The sequence below is a fragment of the Entelurus aequoreus genome, linkage group LG10 (genome assembly GCF_033978785.1).
Source record: "Entelurus aequoreus isolate RoL-2023_Sb linkage group LG10, RoL_Eaeq_v1.1, whole genome shotgun sequence".
Classification (NCBI taxonomy): Eukaryota; Metazoa; Chordata; class Actinopteri; order Syngnathiformes; family Syngnathidae; genus Entelurus; species Entelurus aequoreus.
The window spans coordinates 62,388,999-62,416,899 of NC_084740.1; the positions used below are offsets into that span (position 1 = coordinate 62,388,999).

At 39.2% G+C, this 27,901-nt stretch overlaps 1 protein-coding gene across 12 annotated transcripts in view; it reads left to right on the forward strand.

The window, feature by feature from the left end:
* The window catches only part of LOC133658886 (neuronal cell adhesion molecule-like), a 208,850-nt gene that overhangs the window by 156,424 nt on the left and 24,525 nt on the right, over positions 1-27,901 (forward strand). For 9 of the 12 annotated variants that reach the window (XM_062061377.1, XM_062061380.1, XM_062061379.1 and 6 more), the window contains 17 exons: positions 3,566-3,677; positions 3,743-3,927; positions 3,994-4,128; positions 6,464-6,607; positions 6,675-6,786; positions 6,953-7,119; positions 7,189-7,336; positions 9,316-9,440; positions 10,685-10,714; positions 11,055-11,156; positions 14,460-14,660; positions 14,741-14,811; positions 16,369-16,594; positions 16,661-16,776; positions 16,837-17,041; positions 20,087-20,209; positions 23,520-23,696. In XM_062061377.1, the coding sequence (XP_061917361.1) occupies positions 3,566-3,677; positions 3,743-3,927; positions 3,994-4,128; positions 6,464-6,607; positions 6,675-6,786; positions 6,953-7,119; positions 7,189-7,336; positions 9,316-9,440; positions 10,685-10,714; positions 11,055-11,156; positions 14,460-14,660; positions 14,741-14,811; positions 16,369-16,594; positions 16,661-16,776; positions 16,837-17,041; positions 20,087-20,209; positions 23,520-23,696 (2,379 nt within the window). The remainder of the gene's footprint in view (positions 1-3,565; positions 3,678-3,742; positions 3,928-3,993; positions 4,129-6,463; positions 6,608-6,674; positions 6,787-6,952; positions 7,120-7,188; positions 7,337-9,315; positions 9,441-10,684; positions 10,715-11,054; positions 11,157-14,459; positions 14,661-14,740; positions 14,812-16,368; positions 16,595-16,660; positions 16,777-16,836; positions 17,042-20,086; positions 20,210-23,519; positions 23,697-27,901) is intronic. The other 3 variants (XM_062061381.1, XM_062061388.1, XM_062061385.1) reach the window with 1 other exon arrangement.

Consider the following 27,901-nt stretch of genomic DNA (forward strand, 5'->3'; position numbering starts at 1 on the left):
TGTGTTGTCTTCATTATAACACTTATATAAGACTTTTAAAGTCATTTTGATAGTAGGCTAATATAACTAATGTAGACACTTACATCATGTGTTGTCTTCATTATAACACTTATATAAGACTTTTAAAGTCATTTTGATAGTAGGCTAATATAGACACTTACATGATGTGTTGTCTTCATTATAACACTTATATAAGACTTTTAAAGTCATTTTCATAGTAGGCTAATATAGACACTTACATCATGTGTTGTTTTCATTATAACACTTATATAAGACTTTTAAAGTCATTTTGATAGTAGGCTAATATAGCTAATATAGACACTTACATCATGTGTTGTCTTCAGTATAACACTTATATAAGACTTTTAAAGTCATTTTGATAGTAGGCTAATATAGCTAATATAGACACTTACATCATGTGTTGTCTTCATTATAACACTTATATAAGACTTTTAAAGTCATTTTGATAGTAGGCTAATATAGCTAATATAGACACTTACATCATGTGTTGTCTTCATTATAACACTTATATAAGACTTTTAAAGTCATTTTGATAGTAGGCTAATATAGCTAATATAGACACTTACATCATGTGTTGCCTTCATTATAACACTTATATAAGACTTTTAAATTCATTTTGATATTAGGCTAATATAACTAATGTAGACACTTACATGATGTGTTGTCTTCATTATAACACTTATATAAGACTTTTAAAGTCATTTTGATAGTAGGCTAATATAACTAATATAGACACTTACATCATGTGTTGTCTTCATTATAACACTTATATAAGACTTTTAAAGTCATTTTGATAGTAGGCTAATATAGACACTTACATGATGTGTTGTCTTCATTATAACACTTATATAAGACTTTTAAAGTCATTTTGATAGTAGGCTAATATAACTAATATAGACACTTACATCATGTGTTGTCTTCATTATAACACTTATATAAGACTTTTAAAGTCATTTTGATAGTAGGCTAATATAGACACTTACATGATGTGTTGTCTTCATTATAACACTTATATAAGACTTTTAAAGTCATTTTGATAGTAGGCTAATATAACTAATATAGACACTTACATCATGTGTTGTCTTCATTATAACACTTATATAAGACTTTTAAAGTCATTTTGATAGTAGGCTAATATAGATACTTACATCATGTGTTGTCTTCATTATAACACTTATATAAGACTTTTAAAGTCATTTTGATAGTAGGCTAATATAGCTAATATAGACACTTACATCATGTGTTGTCTTCATTATAACACTTATATAAGACTTTTAAAGTCATTTTGATAGTAGGCTAATATAGATACTTACATCATGTGTTGTCTTCATTATAACACTTATATAAGACTTTTAAAGTCATTTTGATAGTAGGCTAATATAGACACTTACATCATGTGTTGTCTTCATTGACGACAAGCAGGCAGATTTAGTGGACATCCAACTCATGCTAAGTTGTCACGGCCACACGCTGAGAGACGGTTACTGCGACCCTTTAGCGCCGCCCTAGTGGCTCCATGGAGCTTTTTCAAAAATGTGTGAAAATGGAAAAAGATGAAGGAAAAAACATATATTAGTTTGAAAAAGGTTTGTGTAAGAGGACAAACATGACAAACATTCTTAATTGTTAGAAATCTCACTTTTTATACTAAACATGCTTCACTGATGACACTATTTGACATTCACCACTTTGTCCTACTAATTTCAGCAGTCCCTGAACTCACCGTAGTATGTTTACATGTATAACTTTCTCAGTCCTTCTTTCTCTCATTTTGTCCACCAAACCTTTTATGCTGTGCGTGAATGCACAAAGGTGAGCTTTGTTGACGTCATTGACTTGTTGGAGTGCTAATCAGGAATATTTGGTCACTGTATGACTGCTAGCTAATCAATGCTAACATGCTATTTAGGCTAGCTGTATGTGAATATTGCATCATTATGCCTCGTTTGTAGCTATATTTGAGATCATTTAATTTCCTTTACTTATGTCCTCTGTGTATTTAATTTATATTTGCATGTCTCATGACACATTATCTGTATGTAATATTGGCTGCATTTCTGTTTGCTGTTCCAGACCACAGCAAACATTACCTAGCTTGCAAAGATTGTAATAAATCTATTAGAAGAATATAGCCTGCCGTTTCCAGATATAAGGCTAATATAACTAATATAGACACTTACATCATGTGTTGTCTTCATTATAACACGTGTATAAGACTTTTAAAGTCATTTTGATAGTAGGCTAGTATAGACACTTACATCATGTGTTGTCTTCATTATAACACTTATATAAGACTTTTAAAGTCATTTTGATAGTAGGCTAATATAGACACTTACATCATGTGTTGCCTTCATTATAACACTTATATAAGATTTTTTTAAAGTCATTTTGATAGTAGGCTAATATAGCTAATATAGACACTTACATCACGTGTTGTCTTCATTATCACATTTATATAAGACTTTTAAAGTAATTTTGATAGTAGGCTAATATAGACACTTACATCATGTGTTGTCTTCATTATCACATTTATATAAGACTTTTAAAGTAATTTTGATTGTAGGCTAATATAAAAAAAAACAAAAGTAATGGTAAAAATACTTTTTGATATCAATATCAAAGACAAAGCAGATAAAGCGAAGATAAAGTCTAATAAACAAGCTTTGTTCTCTAACAAAACAAGTGGTTCAACGCGACAGTTTGGCCAACAAAAATAAACACGAGTGACACCTCTTACATCTAATGCACAATCTTAACAGCCTGCGTTCAATTCGGACAGATGACAAACATTTTAGCTCGTGTTGATGTTATTTGAACACTGATACAGTTAGCAGTTAAATAAAGGACGAGTTAGCATCCCAGCAAACAAACTACAGACGTTATAAACAAGTTATAAACACATCGCCTGCTGCATGTTTCCTCACCTCATTAACTCTCAGTCACAGCAGGACGCTGTATTGAGAAAATAAAATCAATATCAAATAGTTTTCTGTATACTTTTAGTGTGGGGACAATATTGTCCACACCTGTCTCCATCTAAACACAGCAGTGCCTCTTAAACGCACGCCCAGACTCCTGGGAAATGAAGCGAGGGGAAAGGAAGATAACAAAGCACGTAGTCGATTTCTTTCCGCCATGTTTCAAGCCAAACCACGCTAGTGCGCATGCTGTGACTCCGTTTCCAGGAAGTAAGCAGTGTTGCCTAAAATGCATTAATAAATAGCAGTTTTTCTTTAATTAAAAATTTAAACCGTCTGAAATTTTACCACGGTTTATCGTTATACCGTTTCCTGTTGCATGCCTAACTTCCTGTCCAACACAAGCAGATTTGAGCTGATTTGAACAGATACGATATAGAAGCTCTGCGTGTATTTACACATTGAGTGGAATAAAAACAGAAAGAGTCCGCTGACGTGGCGATGATGTTCCGCTGCCGTTTGGCATCCTGTGGCAATCAGGGGTTGGACTGGTCTAGGATGCCTCCTAAGAGGCTTGAAGTGAGGTGGCCAGGATGTAAGCAGGTTGTGTGTGGGTGTGACCACAGAGGATCCAGTAGACGAGAGGAGGCCCACGTTCCTCACCCCGTCCGTTCCCTCCAGCTCCAAGATGGTGCTGCGTGGTCAGGTGCTGGAGATGGAGTGCATTGCAGAAGGACTGTAAGTCAGCCCACTTGGACGGGACACCTTCACCACTCCTCACCTTTCCATCCCTTCACCTCCAGGCCCACTCCTGACATCACCTGGGCCAAAGTGGGCGGCGACCTCCCCGCCACACGGACCTCCTTCCTGCACCACCACAAAACCCTCCGCATCGCCAACGTGTCGGAAGCCGACGCGGGAGAATACCAGTGCACCGCCAGGAACAAGCACGGCTCTGTGGGCCACACCATCGGCGTCACGGTCAAAGGTGCGTCCTCGTTCCCCTGCGGACCTTTGATGTATGCGGCGTGAGGAATTCTTCTTCTGCTTCCAGCTGCTCCGTATTGGATCAGTGGCGCGCCCAGGAACCTGGTCATGGCCCCAGGAGAGAACGGGGTTCTGACATGCAGGGCCAGTGGCACACCAAAGCCCGACATCCAGTGGGCCATCAACGGCATGGCCATAGAGAGTGAGTGCAAATATGTTACAATAATATGTACAAGTATGTTACAATAACATGTTACAATAATAGGTTACAATAATATGTTACAATAGTATGTTACAATAATATGTACAAGTATGTTACAATAACATGTTACAATAATAGGTTACAATAATATGTTACAATAATATGTTACATTAATATGTTACAATGATATGTACAAGTATGTTACAATAACATGTTACAATAATATGTTACAATGATATGTTACAATAATATGTTACAATAATATGTACAAGTATGTTACAATAATATGTACAAGTATGTTACAATAATATGTACAAGTATGTTACAATAATATGTTACAACAATATGTTACAATGATATGTTACAATAATATGTTACAATAATATGTACAAGTATGTTACAATAATATGTACAAGTATGTTACAATAATATGTTACAATAATATGTTACAATGATATGTTACAATAATATGTTACAATAATATGTACAAATATGTTACAATAATATGTACAAGTATGTTACAATAATATGTACAAGTATGTTACAATAATATGTTACAATAATATGTTACAATGATATGTTACATTAATATGTTACAATAATATGTACACGTTTGTTACAATAATATGTTACAATGATATGTTACAATAATATGTTACAAAAATATGTACAAGTATGTTACAATAATATGTTACAATATGTTACAATTATATGTTACAATAATATGTACACGTATGTTACAATAATATGTACAAGTATGTTACAATAATATGTTACAATAACATGTACACGTATGTTACAATAATATTTTACAATGATATGTTACAATAATATGTTACAAAAATATGTACAAGTATGTTACAATAATATGTACAAGTATGTTACATTAATATGTACAAGTATGTTACAATAATATGTTACAACAATATGTTACAATGATATGTTACAATAATATGTTACAATAATATGTACAAGTATGTTACAATAATATGTACAAGTATGTTACAATAATATGTTACAATAATATGTTACAATGATATGTTACAATAATATGTTACAATAATATGTACAAATATGTTACAATAATATGTACAAGTATGTTGCAATAATATGTACAAGTATGTTACAATAATATGTTACAATAATATGTTACAATGATATGTTACATTAATATGTTACAATAATATGTACACGTTTGTTACAATAATATGTTACAATGATATGTTACAATAATATGTTACAAAAATATGTACAAGTATGTTACAATAATATGTTACAATATGTTACAATTATATGTTACAATAATATGTACACGTATGTTACAATAATATGTACAAGTATGTTACAATAATATGTTACAATAACATGTACACGTATGTTACAATAATATGTTACAATGATATGTTACAATAATATGTTACAAAAATATGTACAAGTATGTTACAATAATATGTTACAATATGTTACAATTATATGTTACAATAATATGTACACGTATGTTACAATAATATGTACAAGTATGTTACAATAATATGTTACAAAAATATGTACAAGTATGTTACAATAATATGTTACAATATGTTACAATTATATGTTACAATAATATGTACACGTATGTTACAATAATATGTACAAGTATGTTACAATAATATGTTACAATAATATGTTACAATAATATGTTACAATAATATGTACATTTATGTTACAATAATATGTTACAATAATATGTACAAGTATGTTACAATAATATGTACAAGTATGTTACAATAATATGTTACAATAATATGTTACAATAATATGTACATGTATGTTACAAGCTTATTCTAAAATCCAATACATTCATACAAACATTACAAAAGTATAACATCCATTGTGTATTTTACATAAATAATGTCCATTGTGCATGTGACTTAGATAAAATAGAAGGTTTCGTGTTAATACACACGGCAAACATTGCACACATGTGGTTTAACACAATTAAAGCTAGTGTAGCTTTATCGCCCTCTGCTGGTCAAATTCAGCGCTACATGTATTTAAGCAGTTCAACCACGAATACAAAAGACTTCACAAAGTCAGCATTTCCGATACATACTTTTGTGATTTATATATATTTTTGTTCAGGGTGGATAGTGCCATCTTCTTCTACTCACCCCTCTGCTGCTTTATTGTGACACATATGCTTGCTCTTGCCCCCTGTGGGGTGGCAGGAGTACTGCAGCCATGGTTGTATTGGTTAAATTGAGACTTTTTGGCCAAATGAAAAGCTTTGGAGCTCCAGATGTTGCCTGCCGGCTGCCATTTGTCTAAAGTTATCACCTCTGTCATCCGTGGTCAGATTCCCCGAAGGATCCCAGCCGCAAAGTGGAGGACGACACCATCATATTCAGCCAGGTGCAGACGGGATCCAGCGCCGTGTACCAGTGTAACATCTCCAACCAGTATGGCTACCTCCTGGCCAACGCCTTTGTCAACGTTCTCTGTGAGTCCCACCGCCACATAACATTCTGCGTGGAACCGCCGGCCTCACCGGGCCTCACTTCCTGCAGCCGAGCCGCCCAGAGTGCTGACGCCGGCCAACAAAGTCTACCAGGTCATCAGGAACCAGCCGGCGCTCTTGGACTGCACGTCCTTTGGCTCGCCCATCCCCAAGATCACCTGGTGAGATCTTTCATGACCAGACAACGATTCTGGGAGCTCAGATGTGCTTTCCTCTTTTTCTCTTTGCTTGTGTGTGTGTGTGTGTGTGTGTGTGTGTGTGCGTGTGTGTGTGTGTGTGTGTGTGTGTGTGTGTGTGTGTGTGTGTGTGTGTGTGTGTGTGTGTTAGGTTCAAGGACAGTCGTTCAGGCACCCTGGATGCAGAGACTCACACCACGCACGACAACGGTACTCTCGAAATAGGCGTGGCTCAGCCTAAACACGGTGGCAAATACACCTGCGTGGCCCGGAACTCCCTGGGGATCTACGAGAACCACGTCCACCTGGAGGTCAAAGGTCAGCCGCTGACTTGTGGCGTCAAAGAAATGTTGCATCGTTACAACTTATACGCGCTCTTGCCTTCAGAGCCCACGCGCATCCTGAAGCAGCCCGAGTACCGAGTGGTCCAGCGGGGCAGGTCCGTGGTGTTCGAGTGCAAAGTCAAGCACGACTCGTCACTCGTGCCCACGATGACTTGGCTGAAGGACCACAGCGAGCTGCCCGACGATGACAGGTCCGAGCTGACACAAATATTCATTTGTCATCAAGTTGTACATGTGCCAAACACACTTTGCTCGCCTCCTTCTGCCTACATTATTGTACGGACCATAGGGCGCAGCGCAGGCCCGGCCCTAACCAATCTGGCGCCCTAGGCAAGATTTTAGGTGCCCCCCCCCCCCCCCCCCACATCGGCATTGAAGTGTATATACTCACCAGAAACCGAATAGCTTTGTCTTTGACCTTTTTTTTTACTTAAAGAAAGCAAATTAACAATCAGAATAGTTAACAAGATAACAAAAAATATGGATAAATAAATGAATACAAAAAATAAAAAATGAATATATGAAATACAATAATTTTTACATACATAAACACAAAATAAAACGTGTCAACAAGTTGCATAAAATAAATTAAAAATACAATATAAATAAGGCACTGCACAAAACAAGATATCAAACCAGTATGACTTTAACAACTATATTACAAAAAAAGGGGATCCTACAGAGTTCTCTATTTGTGCTTTTTAATATTGCATTAACTAGAATGACTTACAAATGACTGTACACCAGGCAGTACTGTAATTACCTAACGTTACATTATTATTTTCCATAACAATTTAGCCCCCTCCACAATATTAACCCGACGTTAAAACAGAACTAGCTATTTATTGATTAGCAATTGCCGAATCATGTAACATTAGCTTAATGCTAAAAAGACAGGTGAGGTTACTATCACATTCTGTAACAGACAAATCATTTCATGTAGGCTAACGTTATCTACTTGCTACCTCTGTCTTTTTCTCGTTTCTCCTCTTCTTTTCTCCCCTGGGCACCTGACAGTTTTGGCCATTTTGACATCTTGTGTTGATTTTTTGATGTGGTGACATCCAAAAAGAGTCATGATATGGGAAGGGAGGGGGCGCACCGTGCTGGGGGATGGAGGGGGCGCACCGTGGGGGGGTATAATGTTGTAACAAATAATATTTCTATTAAATAGGCTTTACTTTGCATTTTAATTAACGTGGGATTATTTTATGTATTTAGAAATAATAGTACCAACTTTTTTTTTTTTTTTCCTCCAACATTTGTGGCACTGGCGTGGCGCCCCCTGATGGACGGCGCCCTTAGCATTTGCCTATACGGCCTATACCACGGGCCGGCCCTGGCGCAGCGGGTTATAAGGCGCACTGAACATCAATGCTCTATTTTACATCTTTTTTCATATATAAAGCGCAGCGGATTATAAGGCGCATTAAAGGAGTTATATTATTATGATTATTTTCTAAATGTAAAAGACTTCCTTGTGGTCTACATAACATGTGATGGTGGTTCTTTTTTTTTTTTTGCTAGAGTGTAAAATATGTGGATGGAGAGGGGGTGTGACGTTCATATCTTGTCAATATTCAGTGTTTTATTCTCCATAGTTAATATTGTAAATCCCATATTCTTTATTTTCATGTACATTCTGGGTGTCTCATTCAGTAAAAAAATGTAAAATTCCATTTAGTTTTTTAAGGCAGTCTGTCATAAAGTATATCTCTCTATCTATAGATAGAGAGATATACCGGCCCCCAGACACATTTGTTACTCTAAATTTGGCCCCCCCGAGTCAAAATAATTGCCCAGGCCTGTTCTAAATCATTGCTGGCGCCCCCTATGGGTGTGGTCAAAATGCACTGGAGGACTGCTAGCATACATGCGAGCCTAAAAGTTGAATAGTTTTGAAACAAATAGTCCAAGATGTCCATCTTTTTCAACCTCACACCTTACACATGTGCTGGTGAGTCCTCAAAAGGTAAGCACCAAATGTTGTGGAAGTGAAAGTTACATTCTGTACAGTTGCTAAGTCAAACTGTTTGACTAATAGCGCCACCGTGTGGTGTATTTGTGACATGGTACAGGTGCATGTTTACTCACACTTTGGTGTGGGACTCATCGTGTGAGAAGGACTTCAACTGAACACGTTTTTTCCTTTGGTTTTGTTTGAAAGCAGATTCTTGGTGGACTCTGACAGCCTCACCATCAGCGACGTGACGGAGAGCGACGCCGGCGTGTACACGTGCATCATGAACACCACTCTGGACCAGGACTCCGCCAGCGCCGAGCTAACCGTCGTCGGTAAGCCCACACGCCATGTTGCGCCGAGTTACACGCCATTAGAGGCTCTCTGGCCTCTCAAGTCCTTCTCCCACACTGCAAAAAGTCAGCGTTCAAAAACAAGAAAAAATACAAAAATGAGGGGTATTTTATTTGAACTAAGCAAAATTATCTGCCAATAGAACAAGAGCATTTGGCTCATCAAGACTTTCCAAAACAAGTCCAATTAGCTAACCTCAATGAACCCAAAAACACCTTAAAATAAATATATTCTCACTAATAACAAGTGCACTTTTCTTGGTAGAAAAAAAAAGAGACCTTTTTGCTCAATATGTTGAAAAATATTCTTAAATGAAGTAAATGCTAGTGCCATTATCTTGACATAATGATATGCACTCGGCATTACATTTCTTGAAAGCAGCAAACTTATACTAAAAACTAATTTATTGTTGTTAATGGAAAGGCAACAAGGCAAGTGCTTGTTACTCTCGGGGTCTCCTAGCCGCTCAGGCAAATCATATTGTCTAAAAATGCATTTTTCCATGGATAACATGACATCATCGCGCCAAGTGCGTGCTCTTTCAGTCAATTAGTGCACATATATACAGCCCGGCCCCCGGACAAACATTTTTTTAATTGTATTTTTGAGGAATTTATCTGAATGTGCATGAACTATTTCTGTTCAAAATTGTTTTAAATGTTAAATATTTAAATATTAACTGTCAATTTACTGTACTGTGCCAACTGTACTACTATATGAGTACATATTTTCTATTGTTTCATTGAAAATAAAACAGCAAAGTCCATTTGGCTGTCATCTGTTTTAATCATGAGACACAATTGTGGCAAAGTCATGATTTGTTTTTTCACGCTTGAAATAAGAAATGATGACTTTAAAAAAGTAGTTTTCTACTTGTGAGTGTTGATGACACAGCTTTGCAACACTTGATATTCTAGTTTCAAGCATGTTTTACTCAATATAGCTCATCAAATCTCAGCTGTAATATCTTACTGACATCATTTAGGAGCAAAACACTTAAAACAAGTAAAACACTCTAACATAAAATCTGCTTAGTGAGAAGAATGATCTTATCAGACAGAAAATAAGCAAATATCACCCTTATTTGACATATTTCATCTTACTTAGATGTCATTTTTTGCAGTGCATCAGTCTAGTCAGCGTTCATATTTCCCTATCGATGTTTTATTATGAGTGACTCACAATTCAACTCCCAATTTCGCCCCTGCCCGCCAACCCCCGGCAGAGGTCACGCCCACGCCGTCTGTCGTCTACGGTAAAAAGAAACGTCGCCTCGTAAATGTTTTTACTTTGACTTTATCTGTGAAGTAAAGCATGTTGTATTTCCTAAGGTAAGCTATTCCAGTTCCATATGTTGTGTATGAAATGCCCTCCACGTGGAGCGTTGGCTCATTGCTCTTCATCTTCATGTTGGAGTCAGTTCAAGCATCAAGTGTCAGCATCAGCTCCTTCAAGTGCATGAGGCTCTGCATGGAGTCTGATAGGACAAAGTCTTGCTCAAGGACTCTTCATTGCCATGGTCTTGTTGCATGGGGTCCTTCCAGTCCATCACTGCGTCCATCTTGGTGTTGACCTCTGCACTCTGTCTCCATCAGAGCGACCCGAACCCCCGACTGACCTTGAGCTGACGGACCAGGAAAAGAGGAGCGTTCAACTCACATGGATTCCCGGGGACGAGCACAACAGTCCTATTCAAAGTAGGTGCTTGGTCCTTCATCCACCACAAAGTAGGTTCTTGGTACTTCATCCACCACAAAGTAGGTGCTTGGTACTTCATCCACCACAAAGTAGGTGCTTGGTCCTTCATCCACCACAGAGTAGGTGCTTGGTACTTCATCCACCACAAAGTAGGTGCTTGGTCCTTCATCCACCACAAAGTAGGTGCTTGGTTCTTCATCCACCACAGAGTAGGTGCTTGGTCCTTCATCCACCACAGAGTAGGTGCTTGGTTCTTCATCCACCACAAGAACACTGAAGAATATTTCTCAACTTAGAATGTTCTGAACTAAGCTGCTGAATGTAGTGTTGGTATTGAAGGTCACACTTCTTGTTCTTTGGACCTCAACTTATTTCAGGCTCAAAGAACCCTGGAAGGGCCAAAAAAATCAGCACAGTTCCCAACATGAGAGTCTCTAACTGACCTTACTGTAAGAGAAGAACTACGAGCGGGCAGCTTGGCTTCTCTAAAAGTCAATCTGCTGTTTGCAGCCAACTACTGCCATCGATGGCATTAGTTGAACTACTGCCATCGATGGCTTCAACTACTGCCATCAATGGCTTCAACTACTGCCATCAATGGCTTCAACTACTGCCATCAATGGCTTCAACTACTGCCATCAATGGCTTCAAATACTGCCATCACTGGCTTCAACTACTGCCATCGATCTTTTCAACTACTGCCATCAATGGCTTCAACTACTGCCATCAATGGCTTCAAGACATGATTGATCACCAATTAGTTCCACACAATTAATCAAACTTGTAAGAATCAATAGTTATGCACAGGAGGCTCACTGGGCCACACCTGTTGTATTATAGTCAAGGCCATTTATTTCCTTTTTTTTTTTAAAGGAGTACCACAATTTCCGGACTATAAAGCGCACCAGTACATAAGCCACGCCCACTCAATTTGAGAAGAAATTTATATTTTTTTTACTACTACTTTTTTATTGTTGCACTGTAAATATTGGTTTGTACTTTAAGATTTATTGAAATGAAAAGTGTGTAACAAGTGAAATCTATTCAAACACTGTGTCTCTTCTGGCGGGCATTGTGTTTGTCCTATTCTTTTCAGTGCCACTTGAACGCACCATAAAAACACCTCTTTTCCTCTGAGGAAAGATGGATGATCATTGTCAGGTTCAAACCCCGATGACATCTATTAAACAGACAAGAAGCAAGGAATTAAACGGTGACAGGATTCAATTTAGCTCATGGGGAGAGACGTCTGGGCTGTACTCTTGTACAGTCTTCCACCACGCTCTGACAAAAGGATTGCACGCCTCCTCTTTTATTTGGACTTTCCCTGATTACATGGCAACAGCTGTTTCTAAGGGGAGAGGGGGTCGGAAACAGCTGTTGCCCTCGGTCACAAAACAGTTAAAAAAAAAGGATACCTGGAGCTTGCGTCAGGTCCTGATTCCTCTCCGCTTTGTAGATCTCGGGTCAAGACAAGATCTTCCTGTGGATCACAATAGATCAAAGAAACCGACACCTTCATGTCACTTCCCATCGTACACAGTGGAGTTTTACAAGCCTTTTGCTTGGTAAGATCAAAGACAGCTTTTGTCCTCTCGCCAGGAACTCATGGAAACACAGTTTTGTGATAACTTAGATACAATTCTTCTGACAATCCTAACACATCTTGTAGCTTCAATGTGCACAACTAAAGAATGCAAACAGTAATAGAGCGTTTATAGAAGTTGGGATTGTTTTAACGTGTGTCTCTTTTGTTTTCATGTTAGCATTTCAGCTAGAGAGCTGGCAGCAGTCAGTCCGCCACGGCACCTGACTTTGTAGAAGTGCACTTGTCGGTTTTTACATCATTATCATTTAAAACATCATAATTAGCGTCTATTGATACATGCCTGCAATTCAGTCTTGATTACCGGTGAAAAATCGGTGTCTTAGTAGCCGTAGATCCCCACCATGATTGACCTCTCCTGCATGCTACTCTGATTGGATGGATGGCAAACTTGTCCCGCCCACATGAAGACGAAATAAAATTTGATTGGATTTTGTCAAATAATTTTGTCTCGTTTTTATTCGTCGACTAAATTGTCAAGTAATTGAAACGATGGAGCAAGGGTGAAGTGGACACCCAAGAGACTGGGATCGAACCTGGAACCCTCAAGTTGCTGGTACGCTCTACCAACCACACCACGCTGATGTGGCGATAATGCCGGCTAACAATGGTAAAATACCTTATTTTTCGGACTATAAGACGCACTTAAAATCCTTAAATTTTCTCAAAACTTTACAGTGCCTTATAACCCGGTGTGCCTAATGTACGGAATCATTTTGGTTGTGCTTACCGACCTCTAAGCTATTTTATTTGGTGCATGGTGTAATGATAAGTGTGACCAGTAGATGGTAGTCACATACAAGAGATACGTGTGTAGACTGAAATATGATGGAGCAAGGGTGAGGTAGACACCCAAGAGACTGGGATCGAACCTGGAACTCTCAAGTTGCTGGTACTCTACCCACCACACCACGCTGACGCGGAACGACGACGATAATGCCAGCTAACAATGGTAAAATACCGTATTTTTCGGACTATAAGGCGCACTTAAAATCCTTTCATTTTTTCAAAACTTTCGTCAACATGCATTTGTTTCGACTCGTTATCGTCCTATTTTAGTCAATAGGTTGTTGACGAAAACTAAGACGAACGTTTTTAGTCAACAAAATGAACACTAGTGTCCATTTAAACTGGTGTCCATTTAAACTGGTGTCCATTTAAACATGATTTGTCCTGGGTAAGACTATTAAGAACAGATTTTCATTGGATTTTCATTTACATGACCGAGATGTTGAAGTATGATGATAATCTCTCGTCGTCTCTTATTTACCAACACAAAATAGCGCTACAGATGAAGGTCTCAACAAATGTGTTGGAACATAAATGAATGTTCAAGATGGACAAACACTTTTCAGGTAAAACATGCATGGAGAATATCTGCAAGCAGGAAGTGCATAATAAGGATGCATCTGTAATTATTAGCATTATCAGTTGTAATGACTTACAACAGTACAGTCCTTTGACAATGAGCTCTGAGTATGTTATTTTACTGGCATCTCACATCTAAAACAGCAATCTTTTCCAATATTGTTGAAATCATGTGCTTTTTGTTTTTTTACAATGAAGACGCTAAAAACAAATTCATAAAGTCCCAAGTTGATTGAATGTTAGTGAAAAGAAATAATCCAGCAACTGCAAACTCAGGCATTTTAGGCTGTAAAATCCTGGAGGGACTAATTAGTATCTTTCTACCCAGAGTTTGTGATCCAGTACGAGGACACGCTCCACCACCACAGAGGTCACTGGCACAATCTGACCGAGGTGCCAGGAACCAAGACCACGGCGCACCTGAAGCTGTCCCCTTACGTCCACTACACCTTCAGAGTCTTAGCACTCAATTCCATGGGTGTCAGCCGGCCCAGTTTCCCTTCCAAGATGTATAAGACGGAGGCTGCAGGTAGAAAAGCTTGTTGGAGGTGGTGACAGATGACACGTGCCTGCAGGGAACTGTGGTGTGATGTGTTTTACCCTTTCAAGCTCCAGATGACAATCCCACAGATGTGCATGGATTCGGAACAGAACACGACAATCTAGTGATCTCATGGAAGGTACGTTTATATACTCCTTTTACAGAAGCAGTGAAGTTGTCACGTTGTGTAAATGGTAAATAAAAAGAATACAACACATCCTTTTCAACTTATATTCAATTGAATAGACTGCAAAGACAAGATATTTCATGTTCACACTGAGAAACTTTGTTCTTTTTTGTTGCAAATAATCATGAACTTAGAATTGAATGGCAGCAACACACTGCAAAAAAGGCATGTTCACCACTGTGTTACATGGCCTTTCCTTTTAACAACACTCAGTAAAGGTTTGGAAACTGAGGAGACACATTTTTGAAGTGGAATTCTTTCCCATTCTTGCTTGATGTACAGCTTAAGTTGTTCAACAGTCCGGGGGTCTCCCTTCTCATATTTTAGCCTTCACACATTTTCAATGTCTGGACTACACTCTTTTACTATGAATGATGGCATCGTTTTGCTGAAATAAGCAGGGGCGTCCATGATAACGTTGCTTGGATGGCAACATATGTTGCTCCAAAAGCTGTATGTACCTTTCAGCATTAATGGTGCCTTCACAGATGTGTAAGTTACCCATGTCTTGGCCACTAATACACCCCCATACCATCACACATGCTGCCTTTTACACTTTGCGCCTAGAACAATCCGGATGGTTCTTTTCCTCTTTGGTCCGGAGGACACGACGTTCACAGTTTCCAAAAACAATGTGAAATGTGGACTCGTCAGACCACAGAACGCTTTTCCACTTTGTATCAGTCCATCTTAGATGAGCTCAGGCCCAGCGAAGCCGACGGCATTTCTGGGTGTTGTTGATAAATGGCTTTCACTTTGCATTGGAGAGTTTTAACTTGCACTTACAGATGTAGCGACCAACTGTAGTTACTGACAGTGGGTTTCTGAAGTGTTCCTGAGCCCATGTGGTGATATCCTTTACACACTGATGTCGCTTTTTGATGCATTACCGCCTGAGTGATCCAAGGTGTGTAATATCATGGCTTACGTGCAGTGATTTCTCCAGATTCTCTGAACCTTTTGATGATATTACGGAGCGTAGATGGTGAAATCCCTAAATTCCTTGCAATAGCTGCTTGAGAAATGTTGTTCTTAAACTGTTCAACAATTTGCTCAGGCATTTGTTGACAAAGTGGTGACCCTCGCCCCGTCCTTGTTTGTGAATGACTGAGCATTTCATGGAAGCTACTTTTATACCCAATCATGGCACCCACCTGTTCCCAATTAGCCTGTTCACCTGTGGGATGTTCCAAATAAGTTTGATGAACATTCCTCAACTTTCTCACTCTTTTTTGCCATTTGTGCCAGCTTTTTTGAAACATGTTGCAAGCATCAAATTTCAAATGAGCTAATATTTGCAAAAAATAACTAAGTTTACCAGTTTGAACGTTAAATATGTTGTCTTTGCAGTCTATTCAATTGAATATAAGTTGAAAAGGATTTGCAAATCATTGTATTCTCTTTTTATTTACATTTACACAACATGACAACTTCACCGCTTTTGGGGTTTGTATACAAAAGTTTATTTTTGGAGCGTTTTGGTGAGACATTGTAAACTATCTTGTCCAGCCGCTGACAGGCCTGCAGGCCAATGGGCCAGGACTGCACTACCGGGTGATGTGGAGACAAAAGGTGATGGACAGCGACTGGACCGCAGTGACCGTAGCAAACAACTCCAAGTTTGTGGTATCTACAACACCCACCTTTGCTCCCTACGAGATCAAAGTTCAAGCTGAGAATGACTACGGAGCAGCGCCTGAGCCTGCCATTGCTCACGGCTACTCCGGAGAGGATCGTAAGTCCAGCTCGGGAGGTTTGTTTGTGAGTTGACTTACCCTCCTGCTCTCTTCTCCTGGCACAGTGCCGGTTGCTGCTCCAGAGTCTGTGCAGGCCTATGTGTTGAACAGCTCCTTGGCGGAGGTCCACTGGGAGCCCGTGCCTCACAAACTGATACGTGGATACCTCAAAGGCTATAAGGTAAAGCACCATCGCCCTGGGCGGCACCGACACCCACGACTAACGGGTCCACCTGCACAGGTGTACTACTGGAGGGATGGCAGCCTCCACAAACATCACCCCCATCACGCGGAGAAGCAGATCCTGACGTTCAGCGGGAACCACAGCCATGGGAAGTTGCCTGGCCTGCACCCTTTTAGCCTTTACTCCTTTAACGTCAGGGTCTTTAACGGCAAAGGGGAGGGTCCCCCGAGTGCCACCCAGCAGTTTGAGACCCCAGAAGGAGGTAAGACACGGAAATGTGTGCTTGTATGTTTGGAAGCACCACATCGGGGCCTCCTTTCCAATAGAGCATCACTTGTGCATGGACCACTTAACTCAAATATTAACCCTGAGTTGGAAAAGAGACATGAAGTCTGTCAGGTTCAAACACAGATGACATCTATTAAACAAGACAAGAGGCAAAGAATTCAACAGAGACAGAATTCAATTTGGACTCAATTGAGGAGACACGCCTGGACACACTGTACTCTTGCACAGTATCTCAGCACGCTCTGCCAAAAGATTGCAGGCCTCCTTCTTTTATTTTGGACCCTCCCCGACCACATGGCCACCTTTGTTTCCAAAGGACAAAGGTCGCAAAAAGTTCACAGAAAAGGTCGGAAACAATTCACAGGAAAGGTCAGCTCAAAAAGAGTTTGTAAAATAGTTCAAAAAGAGTTTGTAAAATAGTTCAAAAAGAGTTCGTAAAATACTTCAAAAAGAGGTCCATAAAATAGTTCAAAAAGAGTTCGTCTTGAAATTGGGCAGATCCTGTCCTCTCTCCGCTTTGAAGTCCTTGGGCCAGAACAACATCCTTCTGTTGATTACCATACATGAGAGAAAACAGAAAAGCCTTCATGTGGCTCTCCCCTTACACGGTGGAGTTTTACCAGCATTCTTCTTGGTAGGTTTCAAAGACGGCTTTTGTCTTCTTACTTGACAGAACTCAATGTAACACAAAGTTGTTTGTGATCATTTCAAAACAATTATTCTAAGAAAGTCAAAGGTGTTTTTGTCAATACGTGATTATGAATAACATTTGTACAAATGAAGGCTGTGCCCCTCATTAATGCATCTTGTCTGTGGCGCTAAATGAGGGCCTCAAGTTTTGTACTTGGGAAAAAAATCACCCTTAAAACTGAAAAATCAAGTTTTGATGTTGAATTTTGGATTCAAAAAAATGATATTCCAAAAAAGAAACGAGTGTGCGCATTGAATATAATAATGATTCACTCCTCTAATGATTTTTAATGAATTTATTATTTTCGCTCTTCTCTTTCATATTGTTTGATGTATGGAACCTTATTTAGTTTCAGAGTCAAACCCTCAGTGGCAGATATTTCTTTTTCGAGTTAAAATCCTTTTTATTTTCAGATTCAGACTTATGGCCCAGTTTTTAGGTTTGTCGCGTGCCGTCTACTGAGAGGGGGCGTGGCATCACGACAAGAAGAATATGCACGTTGCCTTCAGGGAACATAGGAAATAAAACAATTCAACTCCACACTTTATGTAGGCTCGATCACGACTCATGGACTGGTAGAAAGCCTGCAGTTGTTGCATGTTTAGATAGTTTTGTTCCCTTGTTCTTTGCCGGGCGTTCATATTTTGCTTTATCTCGCCGTCCCTGAACGCACCATAGTTGTGTACTATCAGTCCATCAAATGTTCCATTATTAGTGTCTGCATGAATGTCTCCCAGCGCTTCTACTTGTAAACGGCTGGACTAAAAAGGATGAAAATGAGTGAAAACAAGCAGTGTTGTGTTGCCTGGCCTGTTATTTGTCACATTGCGGCGATGTTGTTAAACACACAAAGTTATACAACATAAATGAGACAGAGTTCAAACACAGTTCACTGTAACTTTAGCTTTTTTAGTGGAATCTGCACATCCTTAGTGGACTGCACACGTGTTTAAATGTCAAACATTCACACGTGTTTAAATGTCAAACATTCACACGTGTTTAAATGTCAAACATTCACACGTGTTTAAATGTCAAACATTCACACGTGTTTAAATGTCAAACATTCACACGTGTTTAAATGTCAAACATGCACACGTGTTTAAATGTCAAACATTCACACGTGTTTAAATGTCAAACATTCACACGTGTTTAAATGTCAAACATGCACACGTGTTTAAATGTCAAACATTCACACGTGTTTAAATGTCAAACATTCACACGTGTTTAAATGTCAAACATTCACACGTGTTTAAATGTCAAACATTCACACGTGTTTAAATGTCAAACATTCACACGTGTTTAAATGTCAAACATTCACACGTGTTTAAATGTCAAACATTGTTATCACCAAGCAAAATGTCTTTGCACAGGCCAGACTTCAACTGTCAACAGACTGACCATTTGTGTCATGGTTAGACATGGTTAGACATGGTTAGACACGGTTAGACATGGTTAGACATGTTTAGACATGTTTAGACATGGTTAGACACGGTTAGACATGGTTAGACATGTTTAGACATGTTTAGACATGGTTAGACATGGTTAGACATGTTTAGACATGGTTAGACACGGTTAGACATGTTTAGACATGGTTAGACACGGTTAGACATGGTTAGAAATGTTTAGACATGGTTAGACACGGTTAGACATGGTTAGACACGGTTAGACATGGTTAGACATGTTTAGACATGGTTACACATGGTTAGACATGGTTAAACACGGTTAGACATGGTTAGACATGGTTAGACATGGTTAGACACGGTTAGACATGGTTAGAAATGTTTAGACATGGTTAGACATGGTTAGACACGGTTAGACATGGTTAGACATGTTTAGACATGTTTAGACATGGTTAGACACGGTTAGACATGGTTAGACATGTTTAGACATGGTTAGACACGGTTAGACATGGTTAGAAATGTTTAGACATGGTTAGACATGGTTAGAAATGTTTAGACATGGTTAGACATGGTTAGACACGGTTAGACACGGTTAGACATGTTTAGACATGGTTAGACACGGTTAGACATGGTTAGAAATGTTTAGACATGGTTAGACATGGTTAGACACGGTTAGACATGGTTAGACATGTTTAGACATGGTTAGACACGGTTAGACATGTTTAGACATGGTTAGACACGGTTAGACATGGTTAGACATGTTTAGACATGGTTAGACAAGTTTGCTAGCATGTGCAACACACAGTTTTGCTGCTAAGTTAACGTTATGATATAAACATCATTATTAGTCTTGTAAATGTTTATGTTCAACTGTGCAGCTGAAGTCTTCCAGAGTTGGTTGCAGTAACGTCCACTTTCACCCCCACAGTGCCTGGAATACCTTCCTCCCTGACGGTCACCAACACCAACTTGGATTCTCTGAGCCTGGAGTGGCAGCCGCCTCATGAGCTCAATGGAGTCCTGACGGGCTACACTCTCAAATACCAGCCAGGTGAGGAACACTTTCTTTCCAACATCTCCCTTCATGTAGTCTCTAGTCTCATGCCTTAATGTCACAAAAGTTCCTGTAGTTGAGAATGCATGAGATGCCAACCTACCCCATTTCCCGGGAAGCCCAGAAGATGGCGCCATTCCAGAGTGTGACTTAGACCATGTCTACACCTCACCTTAAAATCCTACATTTTTTGGCCTCATCGCTGTTCAGTGTCTCATCCGAGCAGTCTTCATCAGTTCCTAGGGCCCTATTCTCCCATGTGCTTACCCTATTTTTCGGACTTTAAAATGTCCTCAAAAATCGACAATGCGCCTTATAAAACGGAATAGTTTTGGTTGTGCTTACTGACCTGGAAGCTATGTTATTTGGTACATGGTGTAATGATAAGTGTGACCAGTAGATGGCAATCACACATAAGAGATATGTGTAGACGCCAGCAAACAGCACCAAAACTTTAAAAGTTCCATTGATAATATAGAACATTACACACGGCACTCAAAAATCTGTCAAAATGTTTTAGTACGACTTTGGTGAGCTATGAAGCTGCACCGCTTGACGTATTGTCGGAGCATTACAACTACCATAGTCAGACGTACTCTGCTTCAACTTACGGTATTATTATTATGGTGTGTGTATAAGGACACCAAAATGGCACCTATTAAAAAGACATATCTGGCGTTACTTACCTTCTGGTACCTGCTCATGTGTATTTGGGATCTGCATAACTCCTGAAAATTTGTGCGCGTCCGCCTTTGTAGTCCGTGCCAACAGCGTAGTTGATAAGCTTCTTCTTTTTCTCGATCTTCTTGTTATGTGACATTCATCCTCCACTGTTGCCATTTGTAATATAAAGTAGTGTAAAGTTCTTACTTATATCTGTCAGTAAACTCACCATGAAAGCACTAAAACATACCGGTGTAGTGACTTTACATTATTCACCCAAGGAACTTTTGTTATTAGAGAGTTCCGGTCGGACGGGTTTTCACGGGACACATTTCGGGTGTTGTTGTTGCACTAGTGAGCCACGGATGAGGAGATGCTGCTCCGTTATTGATTGAAGTAAAGTCTGAACGTCATTAAAACAGTTAGCGCCATCTTTTGACACTTCTTCCACTCCCGTCCTTGCACGCTACACCGCTACAACAAAGATGACGCTGTCCAAGTGGAGGCACGTAAATAAGACGCATCCTGAAGAGACTGTCAGAAAGTGAGTTGAAGAAGATGTGTAAAACATCATCTATGCAACATTTTGAGCAAAGAACCAGCATCACATGTTATGTAGACCACAAGGAAGTCTTTTACATTTAGACAATAATCCTAATAATATGACTCCTTTAATGCGCCTTATAATCCGCTGCGCCTTATGTATGAAAATAGACGGGCGTGTGCACGGGCTGGAAGGTAAAGTTGCAATAAAAGAAAAGTGCATAACTTCAAAAAAGAAAGACTTAAGCACAAACGGGAGAAGACGGCCCTTAGATAGGACCGCTTTAGTTTGAGGGTCTGGTGCAGGATCCAAAGTATTTATTAGGAGGGGACATGCCCAGACGAGGGTCCTTTCACTCTGTTGTGGTACAAAATGTCACAACAAAACTTTGACCTCTGCCAGCCCAGTCGCTAGGTTGGCTTTTGACCTTCAAATGGAAAACTTCTTCCAGAGTGGGAAGTGGAATGAAGATGCTTTTTCAGGTGCGGACAAAATGTTGTCAACCTGCACTCACCTGCAGAGAGTTAGTCTTAGGCCATCTTCAACTCCTGGGAACTTGGGAGGTTTGGCATCAACAGTCCTCTCCTGGTGTCAGACACTAAGTGCACTCCTGGTGTCAACCACTAAGTGCACTCCTAGTGTCAGCCACTAAGTGCACTCCTGGTGTCAGACACTAAGTGCACTCCTGGTGTCAGCCACTAAGTGCACTCCTGGTGTCAACCACTAAGTGCACTCCTAGTGTCAGCCACTAAGTGCACTCCTGGTGTCAACCACTAAGTGCACTCCTAGTGTCAGCCACTAAGTGCACTCCTGGTGTCAACCACTAAGTGCACTCCTAGTGTCAGCCACTAAGTGCACTCCTGGTGTAAGACACTAAGTGCACTCCTGGTGTCAACCACTAAGTGCACTCCTAGTGTCAGCCACTAAGTGCACTCCTGGTGTCAACCACTAAGTGCACTCCTAGTGTCAGCCACTAAGTGCACTCCTGGTGTCAGACACTAAGTGCACTCCTGGTGTCAGCCACTAAGTGCACTCCTAGTGTCAACCACTAAGTGCACTCCTAGTGTCAGCCACTAAGTGCACTCTTGGTGTCAACCACTAAGTGCACTCCTAGTGTCAGCCACTAAGTGCACTCCTGGTGTCAGACACTAAGTGCACTCCTGGTGTCAACCACTAAGTGCACTCCTAGTGTCAGCCACTAAGTGCACTCCTGGTGTCAGCCACTAAGTGCACTCCTGGTGTCAGCCACTAAGTGCACTCCTGGTGTCAACCACTAAGTGCACTCCTGGTGTCAGCCACTAAGTGCACTCCTGGTGTCAACCACTTAGTGCACTCCTAGTGTCAGCCACTAAGTGCACTCCTGGTGTCAGACACTAAGTGCACTCCTGGTGTCAACCACTAAGTGCACTCCTAGTGTCAGCCACTAAGTGCACTCCTGGTGTCAACCACTAAGTGCACTCCTAGTGTCAGCCACTAAGTGCACTCCTGGTGTCAACCACAAAGTGCACTCCTAGTGTCAGCCACTAAGTGCACTCCTGGTGTCAGCCACTAAGTGCACTCCTGGTGTCAGCCACTAAGTGCACTCCTAGTGTCAGCCACTAAGTGCACTCCTGGTGTCAACCACTAAGTGCACTCCTAGTGTCAGCCACTAAGTGCACTCCTGGTGTCAGACACTAAGTGCACTCCTGGTGTCAACCACTAAGTGCACTCCTAGTGTCAGCCACTAAGCGCACTCCTGGTGTCAGCCACTAAGTGCACTCCTGGTGTCAGCCACTAAGTGCACTCCTGGTGTCAGCCACTAAGCACTCTCCTGGTGTCAGCCACTAAGCGCACTCCTGGTGTCAGCCACTAAGTGCACTCCTGGTGTCAGCCACTGAGTGCACTCCTGGTGAAAGTTAGAGAGGATAAATAAACTCCAAAGTACACCAATTAACAAATCCACTTTTTGTCATTCCTGTACTTCAACCCTTCCTTTTATTTCTAAATTCCCCATCATTCATTCACTTCCTCCTCCTCAACTTACACCCCACTTCCTCTCAACGTGCACCCCATCATCCATCATCCACCATCCATCCACCATCCATCCTGTCACTGGTGTAGTCAATAGCTCCAATGAGTGGGGCCCCGAGGAGGAGCTGGCCCTGGCCGCCAATGAGAGCTCGGTCACTTTGCTGGACCTCAAGTTCAGCACGCGCTACAAGTTTTATTTGAATGCCAAAACGCACAAGGGGGCGGGGCCAGCCGTTACCATGGAAGCGGTCACCATCACGGATGAAGGTAAGAAACAAAAGCCCAGTTTGATCATGTTTGTCTCTTTCCACTCAGCTACTAAAGACAATCTAGTAGGCTTTTCTCAGCTGGAGATTCAAAATGATATTTTTATATTTCTTCTTTCATTTTCATCAAGCGTAAAAAGCAACTCTTTAGTGCACAACAAAAGTCGGCCGACGTCTTTATTTTTTGAAGTCGTGACAATTTTTCTAATCATAAATTGACTGTTCTACAAGTTTGGATGACGTTTTATAGCACATACAGTAAGTACATACAGTTAGTACATACAGTTAGTACTTACAGTATGTCAGGTTCAAACACTGATGACATCTATTAAACAAGACAAGAAGCAAAGAATCAAACAGAGGCAGAATTCAATTTTGCTCAATAGAGGAGAAACGTGTCAACCTGTAACCTCTTACAGTGTCACCCACACTCTGACGAAAAAGGTTTACGTCACCTCCTTTATTTGGACGCTCCATGTTTACACAACAACATCTGCTTCCAAAGGAATGGGGAGTATGTAAACAATCATTGTTTTCGGTCAAATTAACACAAAAGAAAAAGATGCTTTGGGCTTGGGCTGGTCCTGGATTCAGCTTGAGCAGGTCTTGGATGACAATAGATAACCCCCATCCTGTCTCCTCCCATTGTACACAATGGAATTTTCCAAGCCTTTGCTTGGTGCAACAAAGACAGCTTTCATCAGTCATTGGGAACTCAGAGAACGGAAAGTTTTTTGATAATTTACATACAATTGTTCTGACAACATACATTTAGTACATATAGTTAGTACATTATCTTACAAAGAATTGGAGGTATCGTACATTGTAGTTGTCTACAACCATGCATTTCTTTGTCACGAATGAAAGTAATGATGTTTTCCCTGCTGCATTCACTACTTATTGTTTAGTGTGTTCTTGGGAAATGTTTTGGTATGTTTTCAATTATTTTTTCCATGCATTTATTTGATTCAATGAGTGTTAATTAAACATTGATTGCTGAAGACATTATTTAGCCAACGACTGAGCTTGGAGGAAAGTGCTGAGCCTTTTTTTGACAGTTTTAAACACCCTCAAGTGTAACTTGTACATGAATATAAGTAGGAACTATATTTAATAACTTAAAGGGGAACTACCCTTTTTTTGGAATGTTGCCTATCGTTCACAATCATTATGAGAGACAAGAAGACACAAGTTATTTTCTTTCTAATTTGTAATAATCAGCTCGTTCTTGGTGGCTAGTGTGGAGGATGCATATATATTTAAGAGTTCTTTCTTTTTACATAGCCATGTTTAGAGTAGCTAGTACTTTTCCTTTGTATATTCTACCAGTCTCTCTTTGTCTTCAGATTGTCTGTTTAGTGTCTTAAACCATCAGGAATGTTTCTTTGTGTGCAAGAAGTTGGCTTTTCCGTTTGAATGTCAGATCAACTAGAGTAGCCGATATGAATGTATTCGTTAAACTGACCTCCTAAAGCTTTAGTAAAACTTGAAAATATTCCAATTCTGTCTTGATGGTCCTTCTTACTCAGCATATATGTCATCGAAAGAATTTGGGATTGACCAGTAATTTAGATTCCCTGGGAGGAAGAGCTGGTCGACACAACACTAGCAAGGCAGCTAATTTTAGCAAACAATGCTACCTCTAAATCACTTTAAAAATGCGTTCAAAAGCTGTCAACAATACTTCATTTTGTACAACATTGTTATTGTAAGAGTGAACACTGAGGAGCTACTTTTCTAGCGTACTAACACACTACTGTATTAGCTGTGAAATAGCTTCTACGTCAGCAGCTGAATGGTGTTTGAGTTTGTTACACACAACACTGTGATAGAACACCAATCTGTACTGAGTGAAAAACAATCATATTACAGTATGTGTAAAGTATTATTTCATGTTTTGTATGTTCACAGCTAGCCAGACAGTGTAGTTGTACTAACACACATGACGTGCTGCGTGTACCGTGGTCAATATTAAAGTGACTCACTCCATGTCGGTTTGGTCAAACTGGGCAGGGACGGTTTTTTCCAGTTGATTTTGGGTAAGCACTTCATTTATGTCTGCATAGCTTGGCTGCAAGTTCCATATTTGCAGCAAGCAGCAGGTCATCATCCTCTGTATATTCAGCTTCAGAAAGATAAGGTTGTGAATCTTCATTCGTCCAAAAATAGTCTTCTTCATCGTCTGTTACCAAGTCTGCCATGATTAGAAAACACTTGTTTGATTCCGGGAGTAGGAACACATTTGTTGTAGGAAGTCGGAAGTTTGCTGCTATGGAAACGGAAATAAATGCGCTGAGGAAATAAGTTTTGGTATTGCTTAAAATGACCAAAATACAGTAAATATTGTACATATTGCATATTGTTATGAAGGTGTCTGTTACTACATTATATATATACTTGCAGTGTGTATATTGTACATATTACATATTGTTATGAAGGTGTCCGTTTCTACATTATATATATACTTGCAGTGTGTATATAAAACGTTGGAGGGTTTTTAATTTTTTTTTTAGAGACTTTGAAGACTACAACAGTGACTCACATTAGCGAGCATTTAAAAAAAATAATTTCTAGAATCCTAAAAAAAAAGGTATGTATGTTTTTGATTGTAAACGATAAGCAAAATTCCCAACAAAATAAAAGTAGAAATCGATGCCACAAACTTAATGGTCGAGGCAGTCGAACCATCTTCATAGAAATATTTGGTTGTCATGTTGTAAATGTTTCTCTTCTATCTTAATGACAATTATTTATACACATGATTATTTATACACATGATTATTTATACACATGATTATTAATACACATGATTATTAATACACATGATTATTTATACACATGATTATTTATACACATGATTATGAATACACATGATTATTTATACACATGATTATTAATACACATGATTATTTATACACATGATTATTTATACACATGATTATGAATACACATGATTATTTATACACATGATTATTAATACACATGATTATTTATACACATGATTATTAATACACATGATTATTTATACACATGATTATTTATACACATGGTTATTAATACACATGATTATTAATACACATGATTATTTATACACATGATTATTCATACACATGATTATTAATACACATGATTATTTATACACATGATTGTTAATACACATGATTATTTATACACATGATTATTAATACACATGATTATTAATACACAGGATTATTTATACACATGATTTTTTATTCACATGATTATTAATACACATGATTATTAATACACATGATTATTTATACACATGATTATTAGATGGAGAAAAAAAGAAAAGGATCCAACTTCCCACGTCTGTAGCTGGCTGACGGGAAGATGGCAGAGCTGCAGGGTTTATTTTAGGATGTGTAGCGAAGCCTGCTTAAAAAAAAAGCCTCTTCTCTCAAAAAATGGAGTGAGATATTTTCCTCACATCATTGCGAGGACACATGTTAGCGTAACGTAGGGGTGTAACGGTACACAAAAATTTCAGTTCGGTACGTACCTCGGTTTAGAGGTCACGGTTCGGTTCATTTTCGGTACAGTAAGAAAACAACAAAATATACATTTTTTGGTTATTTATTTACCAAATTTGTAAACAATGGCTTTATCCTTTTAACATTGGGAACACTATAATAATTCTGCCCACGTTAATCAACATTAAACTGCCTCAAGTTGTTGCTCAGATTAAATAAAATGACAAAACTTTTCTTCTACATATAAAAAGTGCAACATTAAACAGTTTCAAGTCAACTCATCATGCTTAATTTATTACAGCATTTGGGAAGCCTGTAGTTGATTTATTATGTAAATGTTATATTATTATCAACATGTGATAGCAGGGACCCTGCCATTCAAAACTAGGCTGCTGCATTACTAATGATTCATGTAACTATAGCTGAAAAAATAGTACAATAGCAATAGGAGAGACTATTCATCCCTGAACACCATGGAGTTCATGTAGGCTTAATGATGCACTTACAATATTATATCAACTATCAGAGACAGAAACTCTTCATTTAACATAATGTCCTTTTTTGCTGCTTCAACACAGCTCAATCAACACAGAAAAAGGTCAAGTGAAATAACAGACAGACAGGGCTTTGCTGTCCGTAACACACACACACACACACACACACACACACCGCAAAATGAGCTAACGTTACGCTAAAAGCGAATTAGCCTTCA